The sequence below is a fragment of the Balaenoptera musculus genome, chromosome 15 (genome assembly GCF_009873245.2).
Source record: "Balaenoptera musculus isolate JJ_BM4_2016_0621 chromosome 15, mBalMus1.pri.v3, whole genome shotgun sequence".
In the NCBI taxonomy this organism is placed as follows: Eukaryota; Metazoa; Chordata; class Mammalia; order Artiodactyla; family Balaenopteridae; genus Balaenoptera; species Balaenoptera musculus.
In genome coordinates, this window is record NC_045799.1 from 30359335 (window position 1) to 30379400 (window position 20066).

At 45.9% G+C, this 20066-nt stretch overlaps 1 protein-coding gene across 3 annotated transcripts; it reads left to right on the plus strand.

Annotated features, from left to right (window-relative positions):
• The first annotated feature begins 3192 nt into the window (after window positions 1–3192).
• Window positions 3193–19778, plus strand: ITPA (inosine triphosphatase). Of its 3 annotated transcripts, XM_036827583.1 has the most exons (8): window positions 3193–3311; window positions 12587–12644; window positions 12733–12797; window positions 13414–13487; window positions 14449–14480; window positions 15046–15161; window positions 18045–18121; window positions 19303–19778. In XM_036827583.1, exons 1-8 carry the CDS (start codon window positions 3246–3248, stop codon window positions 19424–19426), a joined length of 612 nt encoding a protein of 203 aa, XP_036683478.1. In that variant the 5' UTR covers window positions 3193–3245; the 3' UTR covers window positions 19427–19778. The 3 variants fall into 3 exon arrangements, with proteins under 3 accessions (XP_036683478.1, XP_036683480.1, XP_036683479.1); XM_036827585.1 differs by lacking the exon at window positions 18045–18121 and having other exon boundaries at window positions 3214–3311; XM_036827584.1 differs by lacking the exons at window positions 12587–12644; window positions 12733–12797 and having other exon boundaries at window positions 3214–3311.
• The last annotated feature ends 288 nt before the right edge of the window (window positions 19779–20066 follow it).

A 20066-nucleotide genomic window follows, 5' to 3' on the forward strand; every position in this document is an offset into this window, starting at 1 on the left:
CCCAAACAACCAAACAACAAAAAAAAACTGGGGACAAATTCTACCTCAATAAAGTTGTTTAAAAAAAAAAAACCTAGGGACAGGATGTAAACTCAAGATTTTTTAAAAAGCAAATAACAACTAAACTACTAGGAATTTGCTATTACAGTAGTATGAAGATTTTGTGTATATGATGACATAAAGATCCCAGGACCCATGATGTGTGTATAGGGGAGGATTTGAAAAAATATGGACACACGTTAACACTTTAACATGTTAAATTGGAATGGTGGGAACTTGAGCATTTATGATTTTCTGTAATTTTGAAATAGTTCATAATTTATAAACAAGCAAAAAGGGCAGGACAGTGCTTTTAAAATATATAAATGTTGATGATCGTTGAAGCTGGTCAATGGTTATATAGGGGCTCATTATACTGCCTTTTTTTTTTTTTTTGGTAAGTTTGTCATTTTTGTGCAAGTTTGAAATTTTCCATAATAAAAAATATTGTTAAAAAGTAAAAATTAAGACTTGATACATTTTTGTGTGTAATTTGCATGTGCATAGAAAGTTGTTTGGAAGGGCAAAACAAGAAACTGTCAATAGATATAACTTCCTTGCTGCCTCAGATTATATCACTTTCACAGCTTTCATTTGGAGTTCTCAGATTGTCAGGGTCCTGGACCCTAAGCATGTTGCTTAAGGTTTGTGGGCAGACTGAGTGGGGTGGAAGATGGCAGGGAGAACAACAGTGAGACAGCTGCTGCCCTGGTCCAGGTAAGAACAGAACAAGGCTGGATTCATGACAGTAGCATTGGAGTGGTGAGGAGGGGACTGATTCAAGAACTATTTCAGAGGCAGAATTGATAGGACCTGACAATCTCCTTCGAGGGCATGAATTGTCCTTCTTTGCTTAACTTGGTTTCCTCCACATGAGGGAAGTGTAATTCCAAAGAGATTTTCTGTCATATTCCTTGCTAAAGGAAATAAAAATTTACATTTTAGGGACTTCCCTGGTGGCGCAGTGGTTAAGAATCCGCCTGCCAATGCAGGGGACATGGGTTCGAGCCCTGGTCCGGGAAGATCCCACATGCTGTGGAGCAACTAAGCCCGTGTGCCACAACTACTGAGCTGTGCTCTAGAGCCCACTAGCCACAACTACTGGGCCCATGTGCCACAACTACTGAAGCCAACGCGCCTAGAGCCCATGCTCCACAACAAAGAAAAGCCATCGCAATGAGAAGCCCGCGCACTACACTGAAGAGTAGCCCCCGCTCACCGCAACTAGAGAAAGCCCGCACACAGCAACGAAGACCCAACCCAGCCAAAAATTTTTTTAAAAATTTACATTTTAATTCTAGCATAGGCTACTTAATGAATGAATGATGCAGTCCCCTTCCTTTCTGCTCAGAGAAACTAAGAACCTATCTACGTTGGCTCACCAGTTAAGTGAAGCAATCGATACATTTCTTTTTTGTTTTGTTGTTGCCTAAGAGGATTTCTGTCACTTGCAACCAAGGATCCTAACTGAAGATCACACATACACAAACTTCTGCATACAATTTTAGGTATTCACACATCTCCTTCCTCCCCCCCCCCCCCGCCCCCAACCCTGCCAAGCTCTTGGGCTCCAAGACCTTCAGATTTATTTATCTAACTATTTACTATTTATTTATTGGCTTGCGGGATCTTAGTTCCCTGACCAGGGACTGAACCCGGGCCTTCGGCAGTGAAAGAACAGAGTCCTAACCACTGGACAGCCAGGGAATTCCCCAAGACCTTCAGATTTAGAGTGAGGTCTATCTAAAGTGAATACTCATTTCCAATACTCCATGCTTAATAACTCTGTAGCTGAAGCTTTCAACAGTCAGGAGGTCGGCTTTGCTGAGGGGAACCTCTTCTGCCCCTCCACCTCCCTGAAGATTCACCATGACTTCATGAATTAGGAAGACAAATGACATAGAGGGAAGGCAACCACTTCCTGATGTAACCCACTACTTCTCAGGTCAACTCCAAGGAGCCTCGCAAATCACATGGTAGAAAGGGATCACATGGTAGAATGGGAAACTTCAGGACCTGCCTTAGGACACAGTGAGGCCTTTTGGCCTATGCAATACTCCCGCTACGGTAAAGTTGAGCAACAGGATTTTTTCCCCCACGAGGACAAATTCTGGGGTCTAAAAAAAAAAAATCATCCAGATTATTAGAGGTCTTTAACATTAACAAAAATAACTCATCCAGGCATTGACAGCCCTCCAGACTTCCGATGACACTCCTCTGACAGGAGTTGCCTCACCAGGAGTAGAGCTGGCCCTGAATCTGCCCTTACTGTTAACCTTCGGTTGCTGAGTCCATGAAGGAGGGAGACAGCTGAATTGCCCAGTGCGGGTGTCAGCAGTGGGTCAAGGCCTATCGCACAGGTGGGTCTGCTGGGGCACTTTCTGCTCTTTGCTGTGTTGGGGATGAAAAGATGTGGCTGAGAAGGGATGATGGACTTAAAGGACTGGAGGGATGAGGTAATAAGGGAGTCGAAATACTGAAGTCGCAAATCTGGGAGATGGGGGAAAAGACCGGGCTAGATTTAGGCTATGCCAAGTTTAAGATCACAGTCAAGTAGATCAGAGCTGGCAAGCAAGGAGGAGCTAAGGAAGCGAGGCTGAAGGTGAGGTCAGGATAAAGTCCCAGGTTTGGGGGCCCTTGTCCAGAAGGAAACAGTTTCCAGAGACAGCTTTAGAGTGCCCGCGGTTAAGGCGAATCGTCCAGAGCCTAGGCAGTTCATCACCAGCCTCGAGGTAGCTACGCTGGGCTTCTTTGCTTCCTCGGTGTCCCTGTCCCAGAGAGGGGCGAAAGCAGGGGTGGGGCAGGTGGTTGGAACGGTCTCTTCTGGCCTTGAGGAGAGCGTCTCTTTGCGGGAGGGACTGGTCCCGGCGTACGCAACCTCCAGCGTTGGGAAGACCCCAGCAAATCCGACGCAGGAGGGCCGAGCCCTTCTCCTCCCTTCTAGCGCTCGGGGCCCCAGGCTGCTCAAACGGAAAAGGGCGCTGTGCTCCCGGGGATCTGAGCAAGGATTCTGGGCGCCCAGCGCAGCCTTCCCGCCCCTAAAGTGCCCATACTACAGCTGCCGCCGCCACCGGAGCGCGCAGCACGCAACAAAATCCACAGCCGGCCTTCCTGGGACCCCCGGCCGGAAACCGGGCCACCCCCTTCCGCCTCCAGGCGGAAGTAGAGGGGCTTCCGCTGAGCCTGCCAGGTACTTGTGGCTCACAATGGCGGCCTCCTTGTCCGGGAAGAAGATCGTGTTTGTCACGGGGAACGCCAAGAAGCTGGAGGAGGTGACGGGAGGGGTGGGAAGCCGAGCAGGAGGCGGTTGGGGGGTAGCGTGTGGCAAGGTTGGCTGGGGAGAAGGCGGAGAAGTGGCTTCCAGGCGGAGGGAAGCACGCTGGTGGGGAAACAGAGTCCGACCCGGAGGGATGGGTTGGATCGGGAAGGGGATGGGCCGCGCGGAGTGGACCGGCACATGTGCGGAGTGGGGGCGACCCGGGGTTGGACTCGATAGAATGAGGGCCTTGACAAATCCGGGCACGGGGCTTGTGAGCTTAGGGGCATCGGGAGCTGAAGGAGTGGTGGGGTCCTTAACACTTCTCCCAAAGGTCACCTCTTAAGCTAGGTCCCAAACCGGGACCCTGACACCCCTCTGGAGCTGATCCAGACCCCGCTGCTGGCCTGGGGTTGGCAGGGGTCGGACACGGTGTGGGGCCAGGCATCCAAACTGAGTTCCACACCCCACCACGGTCCAGAAATGTGGTCCTCAGCCTATCCCAGCCTCTTTCCGCCATCTGTTAAATGGCCATTATGCAGGAGGTCTGCTTCACAGCGCAATGGAGAGGAGGAGTGAAGGGGGCAGTGGATCCAAAGTTCCTGCCTACAGGGACTTTGTGGCCAGCTCTGAGAATTCTGGGGGTTGATGGAACCGCTTTGGCTGCAAATAGTAGAGAGACACAGGGAGCTCATGTAAACAACCAGGTGACAATCGTGGGAATACAATGGTATGCTGTCCCACAGGGCTTGAGGAGTCTTTCTTAGGAGTCCCTATCGAGGGGTTTATTTGTCCTTCTAGTTCTCTCTGGATGCTCATCCCTTTTCCTTTTGAGGTCTTTCTGCATTTTTCCCTTCTGATGGAGGAGGCAGTAAGGCTTCTGCCAGACATCAGCTCTGATTGGCCTTGCTTGGATCAAAGGTTTGCCCTTACTTAGTCAGCCATGGTCAAGGAGGTGGGTCATGTGTGGGGAATCAGGATGACACCTACTAGATGTCTGAGGCAGACCAATGGGGTGCAGTCATTAGGGTCATTTGTCTACAACATAGGGACCAATGACACTTGCACGCTGTTACAGGGTGGCCTCAGAAGTCAGAGCCCTGTGCTGATAAAAGGTTTGTGATCTTGAGGCCAGACCAGACAAGCAGACAGGCAGTGCCACACTGAACAGAGCCCCATGCAAGATGGTGGGTGCCAGCTCCCAAGGCCATCTCTACCTCTGGTTGAGAATGTGGCCCTCCCACATTTAAAGAAGAGGGAGGGAATTCCCTGGAAGTCCAGTGGTTAGGATTCGAGCTTTCACTGCCGGGGCCCGGATTCGATCCCTGGTCGGGAAACTAAGATCCTATAAGCCATGTGGCACGGCCCCCCAAAAAAAGGAGAAAAAAAAAGAAGATGCTGGAGTGGCCAGAGGAGGCTCACTGGAGAAAATAGACTTGAAGTTGGCCTAAAATAGGGAGTTTTAACTCTTCATCTCATGGTACCCCATTGGCAGAGTGACGAAGCCTCTGGACCCTTTCTCAGGAAAATATTTTTAAATGTACAAAATAAAATACATAGGATTACAAAGGAAATCAAGTCTACTGATTTACAATTCTCAAAATATTATAAATATTTGTGATCCAGTTACATATGCTTTATTAATGCGTACCGAACTGATCTCCCTGTGCTATGCCGCTGCTTCCCACTAGCTATTTTACATTTGGTAGTGTGTATATGTCGATGCTTCTGTCACTTCGCCCCAGCTTCTGCCTCCCCCGCTGCCGTGTCCTCAAGTCCATTCTGTATGTCTGTGTCTTTATTCCTGCCCTGCCACTAGGTTCATCGGTACCATTTTTTTTTTTTAGATTCCATATATATGCATTAGCATATGGTATTTGTTTTTCTCTTTCTTTACTTTTTTTCTTTACTTCACTCTGTATGACAGACTCTAGGTCCATCCATCTCACTACAAATAACTATTTTGTTTCTTTTTATGGCTGAGTAATATTCTATTGTATATATGTGCCACATCTTCTTTATCCATTCATCTGTCAATGGACATTTAGTTTGCTTCCATGTCCTGCCTATTGTAAATAGTGCTGCAATGAAGATTGTGGTGCATGTCTCTTTTTGAATTATGGTTTTCTCAGGGTATATGCCCAGTAGTGGGGTTTGCTGGGTCATATGGTAGTTCTATTTTTAGTTTTTTAAGGAACCTCCATACTGCTCTCCATAGTGGTTGTATGAATTTACATTCCCACCAACAGTGCAGGAGGGTTCCCTTTTTACCACACCCTCTCCAGCATTTATCGTTTCTAGATTTTTTGATAATGGCCATTCTGACCGGTGTGAGGTGATACCTCATTGTGGTTTTGATTTGCATTTCTCTAATAGTGATGTTGAGCATCTTTTCATGTGCCTCTTGGCCATCTGTATGTCTTCTTTGGTGAAATGTCTATTTAGGTCTTCTGCCCATTTTTTAATTGGGTTGTTTCTTTTTGTTTTAAATTTATTTTATTTTATTTTATTTTATTTTTATTTTTGGCTGCATTGGGTCTTCGTTGCTGTGTGTGGGCTCTTCTCTGGTTGCGATGAGTGGGGACTACTCTTTGTTGCGGTGCGCAGGCTTCTCATTGCAGTGGCTTCTCTTGTTGCGGAGCATGGGCTCTAGGCGCGTGGGCTTCAGTAGCTGTGGCATGGGGGCTCAGTAGTTGTAGCTTGTGGGCTCTAGAGCGCAGGCTCAGTAGCTCGGTAGTTGTGGCGCACAGGCTTAGTTGCTCCGCGGCATGCGGGATCTTCCCAGACCAGGGCTCAAACCTGTGTCCCCTGCATTGGCAGGTGGATTCTTAACCACTGTGCCACCAGGGAAGCCCGGGTTGTTTCTTTTTTTGATATTGAGCTCCATGAGCTGTTTGTATATCTTGGAGATTAATCCTTTGCTCGTTATTTCATTTGCAAATATTTTATCCCATTCTGAGGGTTGTCTTTTCGTCTTGTTTATGGTTTCCTTTGCTGTGCAAAAGCTTTGAAGTTTCATTAGGTCCCATTTGTTTATTTTTGTTTTTATTTTCATTACTCTAAGAGGTGGGTCAAGAAACATCTTGCTGTGGTTTATGTCAAAGAGTGTTTTTCCTATGGTTTCCTCTAAGAGTTTTATAGTGTCTGTTTTTACATTTAGGTCTTTAATACATTTGGAGTTTATTTTTGTGTGTGGTGTTAGGTGGTGTTCTAATTTCATTGTTTTACATGTAGCTGTCCAGTTTTCCCAGCACCACTTACTGAAGAGGCTGTCTTTTCTCCATTGTATGTTCTTGCCTCCTTTGTCGTAAATTAGGTGACCATATGTGCATGGGTTTATCTCTGTGCTTTCTATCCTGCACCTTGATCTGTATTTCTGTTTTTGTGCCAGTACCATAATGTCTTGATTACTGTAGCTTTGTAGTATAGTTTGAAGTCAGGGAGCCTGATTCCTCCAGCTCCGTTTTTCTTTCTCCGTATTGCTTTGGCTATTCGGGATCTTTTGTGTTTCCATTACAAATTGTAAAATTTTTTGTTCTAATTCTGTGTAGAATGCCATTGGTAGTTTGATAGGGATTGCATTGAATCTGTAGATTGCTTTGGGTAGTATAGTCATTTTCATAATATTGATTCTTCCAGTCCAAAAACATGGTATATTTCTCCATCTGTTTATGTCATCTTTGATTTCTTTCATCAGTGTTTTATAGTTTTCCAAGTATAAGTCTTACACCTCCTTAGATAGGTTTATTCCTAGGTATTTTATTCTTTTTGTTGCAGTGGTAAATGGGATTGTTTCCTTAATTTCTCTTTCTGATTTTTCGTTGTTAGTGTATAGGAATGCCAGAGATTTCTGTGCATTAATTTTGTATCCTGCAACCTTACCAAATTCGTTGATTAGTTCTAGTAGTTTTCTGGTGGCATCTTTAGGATTTTCTATGTATAGTATCATGTCATCTGCAAACAGTGACAGTTTTACTTCTTTTCCAATTTGTATACCTTTTTTTTTTTTTTTTTTTAAAGAATAACATCAAGGAACCTCTAGAGTAGGACCCCTTTAATAATTTGTATGAGAGGTGATTCTTTTTTTTTTTTTTAATTATTTATTTTTCGCTGTGTTGGGTCTTCGTTTCTGTGCGAGGGCTTTCTCTAGTTGTGGCGAGCGGGGGCCACTCTTCATTGCGGCACGCGGGCCTCTCACTATCGAGGCCTCTCTTGTTGCGGAGCACAGGCTCCAGACGCGCAGGCTCAGCAATTGTGGCTCACGGGCCCAGTTGCTCCACGGCATGTGGAATCTTCCCAGACCAGGGCTCGAACCCGTGTCCCCTGCATTAGCAGGCAGACTCCCAGCCACTGCGCCACCAGGGAAGCCCCAATTTGTATACCTTTTATTTCTTTTTCTTCTCTGATTGCCATGGCTAGGACTTCGAAAACTATGTTGAATAGGAGTGGCGAGAGAGGACATCCTTGTTTTGTTCCTGATCTTAGAGGAAATGCTTTCAGTTTTTCACCATTGAGTATGTTTGCTGTGGGTTTGTCATATATGACCTTTATTATGTTGAGGTAGGTTCCCTCTATGCCCATTTTCTGGAGAGTTTTTATCAGAAAATGGTGTTGAATTTTTTCAAAACCTTTTTCTGCATCTATTGAGATGATCACATGGTTTTTATTCCTTAATTTGTTAATATGGTGTATCACATTGATTGATTTGCATATATTGAAGAATCCTTGCATCTGATGTATGATCCTTTTAATATGTTGTTGGTTTCTGTTTGCTAGTATTTTGTTCAGGATTTTTGCATCTATGTTCATCAGTGATATTGGACTATAATTTTCTTTTCTTTTTTTTTTTTTTTAATATTTTATTTATTTATTTATTTATTTATGGCTGTGTTGGGTCTTCGTTTCTGTGTGAGGGCTTTCTCCAGTTGCGGCAAGTGGGGGCCATTCTTCATCGCGGTGCGCGGGCCTCTCACTATCGTGGCCTCTCTTGTTGCAGAGCACAGGCTCCAGACGCGCAGGCTCAGTAATTGTGGCTCATGGGCCCAGTCGCTCCGCGGCATGTGGGATCTTCCCAGACCAGGGCTCGAACCCGTGTCCCCTGCATTGGCAGGCAGATTCTCAACCACTGCGCCACCAGGGAAGCCCTAATTTTCTTTTTTTGTGATATCTTTTTCTGGTTTTGGTATCAGGGTGATGGTGGCTTCATAGAACGAATTTGGGAGTGTTCCTCCCTCTGCAGTTTTTTGGAAGAGTTTGAGAAGGATCGGTGTTAGCTCTTCTCTAAATGTTTGATAGAATTCGCCTGTGAAGCCATCTGGTCCTGGACTTTTGTTTGTTGGAAGATTTTTTTTATATAAAAATTTATTTATTTTTATTTATTTATGTTTGGCTGCGTTGGGTCTTCATTGCTGCGCGTGGACTTCTTCTAGTTGCGGCAAGCCAGGGCTACTCTTCATTGTGGTGCACAGGCTTCTCATTGCAGTGGCTTCCCTTGTTGTGGAGCATGGGCTCTCGGCAGGCAGGTTTCAGTAGTTGCGGCACATGGGCTCAGTAGTTGTGGCTCGTGGGCTCTAGAGCACAGGCTCAGTAGGTGCGGCACATGGGGTTAGTTTCTCCGTGGCATATGGGGTCTTCTCGGACCAGGGATCGAACCTGTGTCCCCTGCATTGACAGGCAGATTTTTAACCAATGCGCCACCAGGGAAGTCCTGTTGGAAGATTTTTAATTACAGTTTCAATTTCATTACTTGTGATAGGTCTGTTTATATTTTCTAATTCTTCCTGGCTCAGTCTTGGAAAATTGTACATTTCCAAGAATTTGTCCATTTCCTCATGGGTGTCCATTTTATTGGCATATAGTTGTCTGTGGTAGTCTCTTATAATCCTTTGTATTTCTGCAGTGTCAGTTGTGATTTCTCCTTTTTCATTTCTAATTTTATTGATTTGCGTCCTCTCCCTTTTTTTCTTGATGAGTCTGGCTAAGGGTTTATCAATTTTGTTTATCTTCTCAAAGAACCAACTTTTAGTTTTATTGATTTTTGCTGTTGTTTTCATTTCTGTTGCATTTATTTCTGCTCTGATCTTTATGATTTCTTTCCTTCTACTGACTTTGGGTTTTCTTTGTGCTTCTTTCTCTAGTTGCTTTAGGTGTAGGGTTAGATTATTTATTTGAGATTTTTCTTGTTTCTTGAGGTGAGATTGAATTGCTATAAACTTCCCTCTTAGAAAAGCTTTTGCTGCATCCCATAGGTTTTGAGTCGTCGTGTTTTTGTTGTCATTTGTTTCTATGTATTCTTTTATTTCTTTGATTTCTCTAGTGATCTCTTTGTTACTTAGTAGTGCACTGTTTAGCCTCCATGTATTTGTGTTTTTTACAGTTTTTTTCCTGTAATTGATTTCCATTCTCGTAGCAGTGTGGTCAGAAAAGATGCTTAATACGATTTCAATTTTCTTAAATTTTCCGAGGCTTGATTTGTGACCCAAGATGTGATCTGTCTTGGAGAATGTTCCATGTGCACTTGAGAAGGAAGTGTACTCTGCCACTTTCGGGTGGAATGTTCTATAAATATCAATTAAATCTGTCTGGTCTATTGTGTCATCTAAAGCTTGTGTTTCCTTATTTATTTTCTGTTTGGATGATCTGTCCATTGGGGTAAGTGAGGTGTTCAAGTCCCCTACTATTATTGTGTTACTGTCGATTTCCCCTTTCATGGTTGTTAGCATTTGCCTTATGTATTGAGGTGCTCCTATGTTGGGTGCATAAACGATTATAATTGTTATATCTTCTTCTTGGATTGATCCCTTGATCATTATGTACTGTCCTTCCTTATCTCTTGTAACAGTCTTTATTTTAAAGTCTATTTTTAAATAAATTTATTTATTTTATTTATTTATTTTTGGCTGTGTTGGGTCTTTGTTGCTGTGCATGGGCTTTCTCTAGTTGCGGCAAGCAGGGGTTACTGTTTGTTGTGGTATGCAGGCTTCTTATTGAGGTGGCTTCTTGTTGCAGAACACAGGCTCTAGGCATGCAGACTTCAGTAGTTGTGGTACACGGGCTCAGTAGTTGTGGCTCACGGGCTCTAGAGCGCAGGCTCAGTAGTTGTGGTGCATGGACTTAGTCGCTCCACAGCATGTGGGATCTTCCTGGACCAGGGATCGAACCTGTGTCCCCTGCAATGGCAGACAGATTCTTAACCACTGCACCACCAGGGAAGCCCTAAAGTCTATTTTATCTGATATGAGTACTGCTACTCCAACATTCTTTTGATTTCCATTTGCATGGAATATATTTTTCCATCCCTTCACTTTTAGTCTGTATGTGTCCCTAGGTCTGAAGTGGGTCTCTTGTAGACAGCATATGTACGGGTCTTGTTTTTGTATCCATTCAGCCAGTCTGTGTCTTTTGGTTGGGGCATTTAATCCATTTACATTCAAAGTTGTTATCAATATGTATGTTCCTATTACCATTTTCTTAATTGTTTGGGTTTGTTTTTGTGGGTCTTTTTCTTCTCCTGTGTTTCCTGCCTAGAGAAGTTTTTTTAGCATTTGTTGTAAAGCTGGTTTGGTGGTGATGAATTCTCTTACCTTTTGCTTGTCTGAAAAGCTTTTGATTTCTCTGTTGACTCTGAATGAGAGCCTTGCTGGGTAGAGTAATCTTGGTTGTAGTTTTTTCTCTTTTATCATTTTAAGTATATCCTGCCACTCCCTTCTGGCCTGCAGAGTTTCTGCTGAAAAATCAGTTGATAATGTTATGGGGATTCCTTTGTATGTCATTTTTTGCTTTTCCCTTGCTGCTTTTAATATTTTTTCTTTGAACTTAACTTTTGTTAGTTTGATTAATATGTGTCTTGGTGTGTTTCTCCTAGGGTCTATCCTGTATGGGACTCTCTGCGCTTCCTGGACTTAGGTGGCTATTTCCTTTCCCATGTTAGGGAAGTTTTCCACTATAATCTCTTCAAATATTTTCTCAGACCCTTTCTTTTTCTCTTCTTATTTGGGACCCCTATAATTCGAATGTTGGTGTGTTTAGTATTGTCCCAGAGGTCTCTGAGATTGTCTTCGATTCTTTTCATTGTTTTTTCTTTATTCTGCTCCTTGGCAGTTATTTCCACCATTCTGTCTTCCATCTCACTTATATTTGTTCTTCTGCCTCAGTTATCCTATTATTGATTCCTTCTAGTGTATGTTTCATTTTCAGTTATTGTGTTTTCATCTCTGTTTGTCCTTCAGTTCTTCTAGAACTTTGTTAAACATTTCTTGTATTTTCTCAGTCTGTGCCTCCATTCTACTTCCGAGATTCTGGATCATCTTTACTACCATTACTCTGAATTCTTTTTCAGGTAGATTGCCTATTTCCTCTTCATTTATTTGGTTTTATAGGTTTTTACCATGCTCCTTCATCTGTGACATACTTTCTTACCCTCTCATTTTTTCTGATGGGTGGGATTGTGTTCCTGTTTAACTGGTTGTTTGGCCTGAGGCTTCCAACACTGGAGTTTGTAGGCTGTTGGGTAGAGCTGGGTCTTGGTGCCGAGATGAGGACCTCCGGGAGACCTCACTCCAATGAATATTCCCTGGGGTCTGAGGTTCTCTTGTTAGTCCAGTGGTTCAGACTCAGAGCTCCCATTGCAGGAGCCGTTCACTTGGGGGTTCTTCCCGTCTCCTTGGGCGTCAAGGTCCCCCACCAGCATCTGGCAGGCGCCCGAGTTGTAGGGTGACACAAACTCTGCGTCTTCCCATGCCGCCATCTTGACTCTGCCCCTTGTAAATGATATTTTGAGATATCTGCTACAACTGTAATGGGATATGACAGCATCTGTGATTTTAATAGGTTTAAATATCACAGGAGATGCTGATGCTATTTGTGTTTGTTTTCTATATTCACTATTGAAAGGGATGCTAAATTTCAGGTAGGGGTTAGTGAAAATAAAGCAGTTTTTTTTTTTTCTAATCCAAGTCACAGACCTCCTGAATTCTGGGTAACCCCTGATAGAAAATTCCTGGCCCAAAGGATAGGTTTTGGGAGCACTGAGAAGGGAAGAGGTTGTTCTAGGTGGGTGGTTAGCATGAACAGAGACCTGAAGTAGGAGGGAGGGATCGGAGAGTAAGCAGATGGGGGAGCTGACCTGCTGGGGTGGGACCCTGAAGGCTGGGGTGAGGCTCGTGGGCCTGACTTGGTAAGCTTTAGGGGACTGACAGGAGAGTTACCTGACGAGAAAGGTGGGTGATAGTTTGTGTAGTAATGGGGAATAGTTAAACAAATGGTGATAAATGTTCTTTCATTTTGGAACAGGTCATTCAGATTCTAGGAGATAAGTTTCCATGCACTTTGGTGGCACAGAAGATTGACCGTATGTCTCTGTTTAGTTCTATTTTTAAAAGATGATTCAATTTCTCTCTCTCTCTGTGACCTGACTGTGTGTCTGTTTCTCTGATAAGTGCCAGAGTACCAAGGAGAGCCTGATGAGATTTCCATTCGGAAGTGTCAGGAGGCAGCTCGCCAGGTGCTTGCTTCACACATGTCCTGTGCTTGCGCCTCTTGTCCTGGTGGCTCCTGGGGTCTGTGCCTGCTGGGGATGGGTAAAGAATATGGTGGGCCAGTTTATAATGACTTGAAGGACCTTTCCAGGCTTAGCTAGGCTGGAGTCAGTTAATGTTGGCTCTGGAATACTGCCTTCCTTTCTCAGCCTTAACTGCATAGTATCCCCCTAGATGACCACACACACATATAATTCACTCTTCCCAATTCTCAGGTACATACATTCCACCCCTGCATTCTCCCCACATACATCCACCCTGCACTCACACATCTCTGTGGAACTGAAAAAGAGTGCTTTGTAAACAGTCAGGCTGCTTGAGTATGAATCCCAGCTCTCCTGTCACTGTACCTGGAGCAAACTTTACAAGCTGCCAAGGCTTTGATGTCCCTACCTTTAAAATGAAGATAAGAGATTAGTCAACGGCTGTTACCCAGAGCAGATGGACCTCTATCTGATGCTGCTCTTGCACATCCCAGCTAGCTGTGGGTATGGCCTTGGCCTGGGTGGCCGGGGAATTCAGGGTGGAGATGGGGCCTGCTGCTGGGCACAGGTCTCAGGGCTGCATGTCCTTGTGCTGCAGGTGCAGGGCCCTGTACTGGTGGAGGACACCTGTCTGTGCTTCAACGCCCTTGGGGGCCTCCCTGGCCCCTACATGTGAGTGCTCCCCCATCCTTTTGCAGGGCCCTGGCCACAAAACCACTTGAACTTTGAAATGATTGGTTACTTGATACTGCGGGTCATTCACTGTCTTGGCATCAACACCAGTATGTCAGATTGTCTTGAGGGAGGATTAGGGATGGGGAAGAGGCATACCTTTCTTTTGTAAAATAAGAGAATGTGATTGTGTAAGTTGAGATGGGCAAGGGGAACTCACCCATTGGAGAGGTACATTCGTGGGCAGATCAGTTTCAGGAAAGAGGAAATAAGTTGAGATCTGCAGATGGATTTCCTTAAAGCTATCCAGTACCCTGGACCCCCTCAGAAGGTCTTTGTGTATCTCTAGGGTACAAATACCCCAATTTGTTAGGTCTTGGGTATGTATACAGTTGACCCTTGAACAACTCGGGGGGGTTAACCTGCGTTTAACTTACAGTTGGCCTTCCATATCAGTGGATTCAACTGTATACTACTGTAGTACTTACTACTGAAAAATATCCATGTATAAGTGAACATATGCAGTTCAAACTCACGTTGTTCAAGGGTTAACTGTATCTTTAACTTTTGGATTGCTAATTTGTTTGCCAAGGCAGTAGCACCGCTACACACTTATAGTGTACATTGCTCCATATTCTTACCAGCACTGTTTTATGACTTTTTAGTATTTTGTAATGGCGGGAGTGGGAAATGTTACCACATGCAATTTTAATTTGCATTTCCCTAATTACCAGTGAGATTGAGGGCTTCACTGGTTTATCGATTCTTCTGTGGATTGCCTCTTTGTCTCCATTTCCTTTGTCCTATTGGATTATTTCTCTTCATTTTGAGTTGAGACATTCTTTATCTTTTCTCCTTGGCTGTCCCAGGGCTCTAATCCCTGGGGGACGCAGCCCAGAAACAAGGTGGTAAGAATATCCATCTGCTTGTGGTGTCTGACTCACCTTTATTTCTCTTGCAGAAAGTGGTTTCTGGAGAAGTTAAAGCCTGAAGGTATTATCCCCATTTGTCTCTTTCTTTAGACCTGTTTGAAATTAAGAATCTGTGGGTTCTAGGGGAGGAGCTCCAACTAGTAATCAGGAATCTCAGGTTCCATCCCCTTCACGGAGTCTCCATTCACCTCAATTTCCCCATCTATAATCTACAGCTCACACTCTCCCTATACACCCGGTGCCAGGGAGCACTGAGATTTGGGAGGAGTGGATGGGGTGGGGGTGGGTGGTGAGAGCATTGAGTTTGAGGGACAAAGGGGCTCTAGTTGATTCTGGCTCTGAGAGGGACTGGCCCCACTGCTTGCTGTCCTTGCATCAGTGGGGGGCGGGGAGGAGGACACCCTGCTGCTCCTCCTGGTCCCAGCAGCGCATACCCTGAAGCCCACAGTGGTAGAATAAGGAACCCCACGTCCCCATCACCCAACTTCCTGGGTTATCAGCGCAGGGCCTATTTGGTGATATGTATAACTCCCCTCGCCACCTGGGCCCCTTGAGTGTGAAGAGGGGGCTGGGGCTGAGGCTGGGCAGCATAGAGTGCGCTGAGCCCTCACTGCACCTGCCCGCAGGTCTCCACCAGCTCCTGGCTGGGTTCCAAGACAAGTCGGCCTATGCACTCTGCACGTTTGCGCTCAGCACTGGGGACCCGAGCGAGCCTGTGCGTCTCTTCAGGGGCCGGACCTCGGTGCGTACCCATGCTCGTTCCCCCGCGTGCCGCCAGAGGGCGCTGTGACTCGCGATGATGCTGCAGGACTATGGTGGGGAGGGCGCGCCCCTGGGTACCACAGCTAGAAGTGCTGTCAATCCCGACACGTATTTGACTCCTGAGTCTGTTGTTTGGAAACGTACAATGGCTTACAGCTGTTGGGGCCTGGTATACCCAGAGCTCTGCACTGTATGCTCTCCTGAGAAGCAGATGTGGAAACTGAAGGTGACAACTCCTAGAGCTACATCTATAGCCCAGACTTCTCCAAGCTTGAATCTCCTCATCCCACTGCTGAGGCAACAGCTTCCCTTGAACATCTCACAGCCTTTCCAACTTCTTATGTTCATATAGAATCTTCCTTCTCCCCCCAACTCATTCCTTTCAGAACTGCCCTTCAGTGCCCCCATGCTTACCTATCAGACCATAGGTTCAGCTGCTTCTCACAGGGTCCAGACCACCCTCTGGGCTGGCCTGCTCCCCCCCCCCCCCAGCCCATCCATCCCCTCCCCGTGGCAGGAGTGTACCTTCAGGCACATCATTTCTCTGCTTTGTCCTTTCTGCTCAGGATAAAATCCAGAGTCCCACCATAGCTCACATAGCCCTATGCCAGTGGCTGCACCAGGGACTGTCCACAGATGTTTTACTTTACCCTCCCTGATTAGATTTTTAATTTTTGTGGTGAAAGAACAGGTAACAGAAATTATCATCTTCATTTTTAAGTGTACAATACAATAGTGTACACTGTTGTGCACCAGATCTCTAGAACTTTCTCATCTTGCAGAATTGAAACTATGCCCATTGAATAACGACTCCACCTTCCCCTCCTCTCTGCAGCACCTGGCAACCACCATTCTACTTTCTGTTGCTAAGAGTTCAGCTACCTCAGATACATCATATAAGTGGAATCCTGCAGTGTTTGTTTTTTTGTGACTGGCTTATCTCACTTAGCATAATGTCCTCAAGTTTCATCCATGTTGTAGCATGTGACAGGATCTCCTTTTTTAAGGCTGAATAATATTCCATTGTATATATATACCACTTTTTCCTTTATCCGTTTACAGGCATACCTCGTTTTATTGAACTTCACAGATATTATGTTTTTACAAATTGAAAGTTTGTGGCAATCCTGCATTGTCAGATGATGGTTAGCATTTTTAGCGATGAAGTATTTTTAAATTAAGGTATGTACATTTTTTTTTAGACATAATGCTATTGCACACTTAATAGATTACAACATAGTGTAAACATAACTTTTATATGCAGTAGGAAACCAAAAAATTCATGTGACTTGCTTTATTGTGATAATTGCTTAATTGCAGTGGTCTGGAACTGACCCCGCAATATCTCCGAGGTCTGCCTGTATTCATCGATGAACACTTGCATGGCTTCCACTTTTTGGCTCATAATGCTGCTATGAACGTGGGTGTGCAAATATCTCTTCAAGATCCTGTTTTCATTCTTTTGGATATATATCCAGAAATGGGATTGCTGGATCATATTGCCTGGTTACATTTTTAACAGTTAGTTTTAGTTGTCTGCTACTTTCACAGAAATGTTCTGTCAAAAATCAAAAGTATGAACAACCACAGGCCCAACTTCCTGCACCATGACTGACTAGCAGCTATGCTGCTGACGGGGCCTGATCACTGCCATCCGACCATTCCCTATTGTCTCCCCGGCTTGGGCTGCTGTTTGTACTTTGTTGCTGCCAGCCCCGACTTTAACTGAGGTAGCCTTGTTTCTCCTTGTTCTGTTCTCCCCTGTGCTTTCTAAACCCCAGCCACATTGCCCTTTCAGCAGTGCATATGCTAAGCCCTTCTCCATCTCTGGACCTCGGCACAGCTGTGTCCTCCACCTAGAATGTTCCTGCCCTAGTCCTTTATGTGGCCAAAGTGTCCCCTCCTCACTGAGGCCTTCCCTGAGCTCCCCATCTTGTTATTCTTGAGCCCAGCTCCCAGTTTGTTGCCTCTAAGACACTTTGCATTTGGTAATCATTAATGTGTTTACTGATGTAATGCTTGTTTTGCTTAAGAGATCCATTCTGTGAAGGCAAGGCTAAGGCTTTCTGTTTTCCTGGTGCCTGCTTGGCTGAGGTGTTCAAAAAACAGTTGTTGCATGGGTGAAGTTCAGAGTGGTTCAGTAACTGGCCTCAGTCACACAGCTCCCCATTAGCAGAAGCAGAATTTGCCTTTGGTCTGAATGACTTGGAATGTATATGGCTAATCCCCATCCTCTAGTACCCCCTTGTATTTTATAAGTTTTGTTTTTTGTTTTTTTTTTAAACTCCCAAGGTAGCCTGACATCTCATGACACTGGTTGTCTTTGTCACATTTTCCTTTTGGAATTTGCCTCTTACACCCTGTATTTATTGAGCTCATTTTTGTGTTGAACATTGTGCAAAGTAATTTCTATTTTGTTATTTCATTTAATTGTTAGAGCCTCCCTTGTATTTTGAGAAATGCAGTAATAGTAGCAGGCACAGGGCTTGGCTGCAAAGTTCAGGGCCCTCAAACTTCCTATTAGGAGAAAATGTTTTCTGTCAGTCTTTCAAAGTTGATTCTCTTCTTCAGTGAGGTCACAGTTTGTCAAAGCTTCAGAGAGGGAGGCTGGTCCCAGGGGTATCGGTGGGCTGATTAAGCATGTGGTTCCTCCCTGTCTGTGGGCAGTGAGCCGTCCTGCTCTGCATTTTATCTGTGTTCAGCAAACATTTGCCGGCACCATGGACCCCTTGAAATAATATATTTTGAGTAAATAGGGTTTAACCAAATTCATAAACTAACCAAACTCAAGCTGGCTACTGCCCTCCTCATAGTGCATCTCCTCCACACCCAGTGGCACACCTGTCCCCCTTTCCTCTGGCAGGGCCGGATTGTGGTGCCCCGTGGCTGCCGGGATTTTGGCTGGGACCCCTGCTTTCAGCCTGATGGATATGAGCAGACGTAAGGAGCCCCAGTTTCTTTCAGGGGTGTGGGGTCGGGATGGCCGTGGTCTGGGTTGGGTCAGTGCCCCGCCCAGGTGCAGGCACGCGGATACAGGCGGGGCAGGCTCTGAGGTGCCGTTCTGGCTGAAGGCAGCTCTGCTGGGGTGGATGCAAGGAATCTGGGCGGCCCGGTCCACAGCTGGGAGGCAGCTGGGCGTAGCTGAAGTCCTGGGCTCTCGGGCTCAGCTCAGCGCAGAGCAGCTTTGTAGCTTCAGTGGCTTCCCCCCTCTGACCTGGGCTTGTCAGATTTGTTGGATGATTATCTGACCCCCATTTAGTCTGGAAAAATGTTAGCACTTGGCCACCACGTTACACCCCCACAGTGCCAGGTGTTTTCAGTATTTCATGCTAGCCCCCGCTTATTTACACGGGACATGTTGGCCATTATTGGAATCGGGCTTGTCAAGCTGGAGGGGGGCCCTTAGGGAGTGTGGCCTGAGGCCTCACAACAGCCAGGCAGGGCTGAGGACAACATGAAGCAGCACTTTGGTGACACAAATGCTCTGTACCTGCGCTGTGCAATCCGGTAGCCATTAGCCACATGTGGCTGCGGAGCATTTGAAATGTGGTTAGAGCAACTGAGGAACAGAATTTATTTTTATTCAGTTGTAATTGGTTTAAATGGCCACAGTGGCTGGTAGCCACCATACTGGACAGCATAGATGTGAAAGTGACAACTGGAGTAGGGATTCTCAGCTCACTGGAGTCCTGCCATGGATGGCAGGCCACTGGCTGGCTGTTCGAGGCTCACCTGCTGCCCCCTGCCCACACCTGCCCGCCCCACAGTGCATTGGAGGAGATTGCTGTGTTTGACTGTCAGGCCCCACTGCTTCCCGTCAACAGATGACAAAGCTGATCAAACATGCAGCTCGTCCCCCTGTCCCCAGCTTCCCTTTGATGACTTTTGGACACACTAGAACAAGTTTAAGATCCTTTCACACTCATTAATATGGGTTTCTACCTACAGGGGAATTTAAGACTCTGATTTTTAAAAAATTAACTCTGGTGGCCAGGAGCTAGTGGCCCCACTACCCTTTCCTGGGGACTCTTTGAGCTTTGGGCTCCAGGATGAGGTGAGGTGTACCTACCCTCCCTGAATCCGGGCTCCCTCTTCTCTGAGCTGCTACTGTTGCCCCTTAGGTACGCAGAGATGCCCAAGGCTGAGAAGAACACCATCTCCCATCGCTTCCAGGCCCTGCTTGAGTTGCAAGAATACTTTGGCAACCTGACTCCTCTTGGAGCTAGTGATGACCACTCTGGCTGAGGATCCGGGGAGGGCTAGCCGGAAACCGCCGCTATCAGGCAGGCACCCGTCCAAGTACTGCCTTCAGGGGTACCACTTCCTGGGGGTGTTACCAGCCGTCAGGAGCAGCTGGCTCTGCCTGGAGAAACTTTGGCCAAAGGACACCATCCTCCTGCCCTCAGGGATTCAGTGGCTTCCTACAGCCTCCAGGCCTGGAATCCGGAAAGGACCTTGGGTGTTAAAACTGGCCTTGGCAGGGTTGAGGGTTTGGGGAAGAACCACACAAACAGCCTTAGATGTTTTTTAAATGCAGCAAATAAAAATTCGGGAGGGTACTTGCTTCCAAAATAAACTGGGTATATTTGCTTTGAAACCTGCCCCAGGCAGGCGTCTTGTCTCCTGAGTCCCCTTTGACACGAGCAGGAAACCTCTCAGGTCGGCGGTGGGGTGAGGGGGGGCAAAAGGGGTTGGGGGGGGTGGCTGGACGAGGGCAGTGCTGTGTCGAGGCTGTTCGTGTGCCCTTGCTAGCTGGAGTATTATATCTTTCTTTTTGTCCTTGAAGTCTCTGATCATGGGCTGAACTTTTCCGTGCCACATCCCTGCTGCCTGCCCACCCACCCACTGAGCAATGCCACCACCCAGCTGGCTTCTATTGTGTTTG

Bases quoted from the DNA above. Each gene is read 5' to 3' on its own strand.
- ITPA (XM_036827583.1), top strand. From the start codon at position 3,246: ATGGCGGCCTCCTTGTCCGGGAAGAAGATCGTGTTTGTCACGGGGAAC. The intron at 12,645-12,732 runs GTATGTCTCTGT...TTCTCTGATAAG, and splicing joins GGTGGCACAGAAGATTGACC to TGCCAGAGTACCAAGGAGAG. The intron at 13,488-14,448 runs GTGAGTGCTCCC...TTTCTCTTGCAG, and splicing joins GGCCTCCCTGGCCCCTACAT to AAAGTGGTTTCTGGAGAAGT.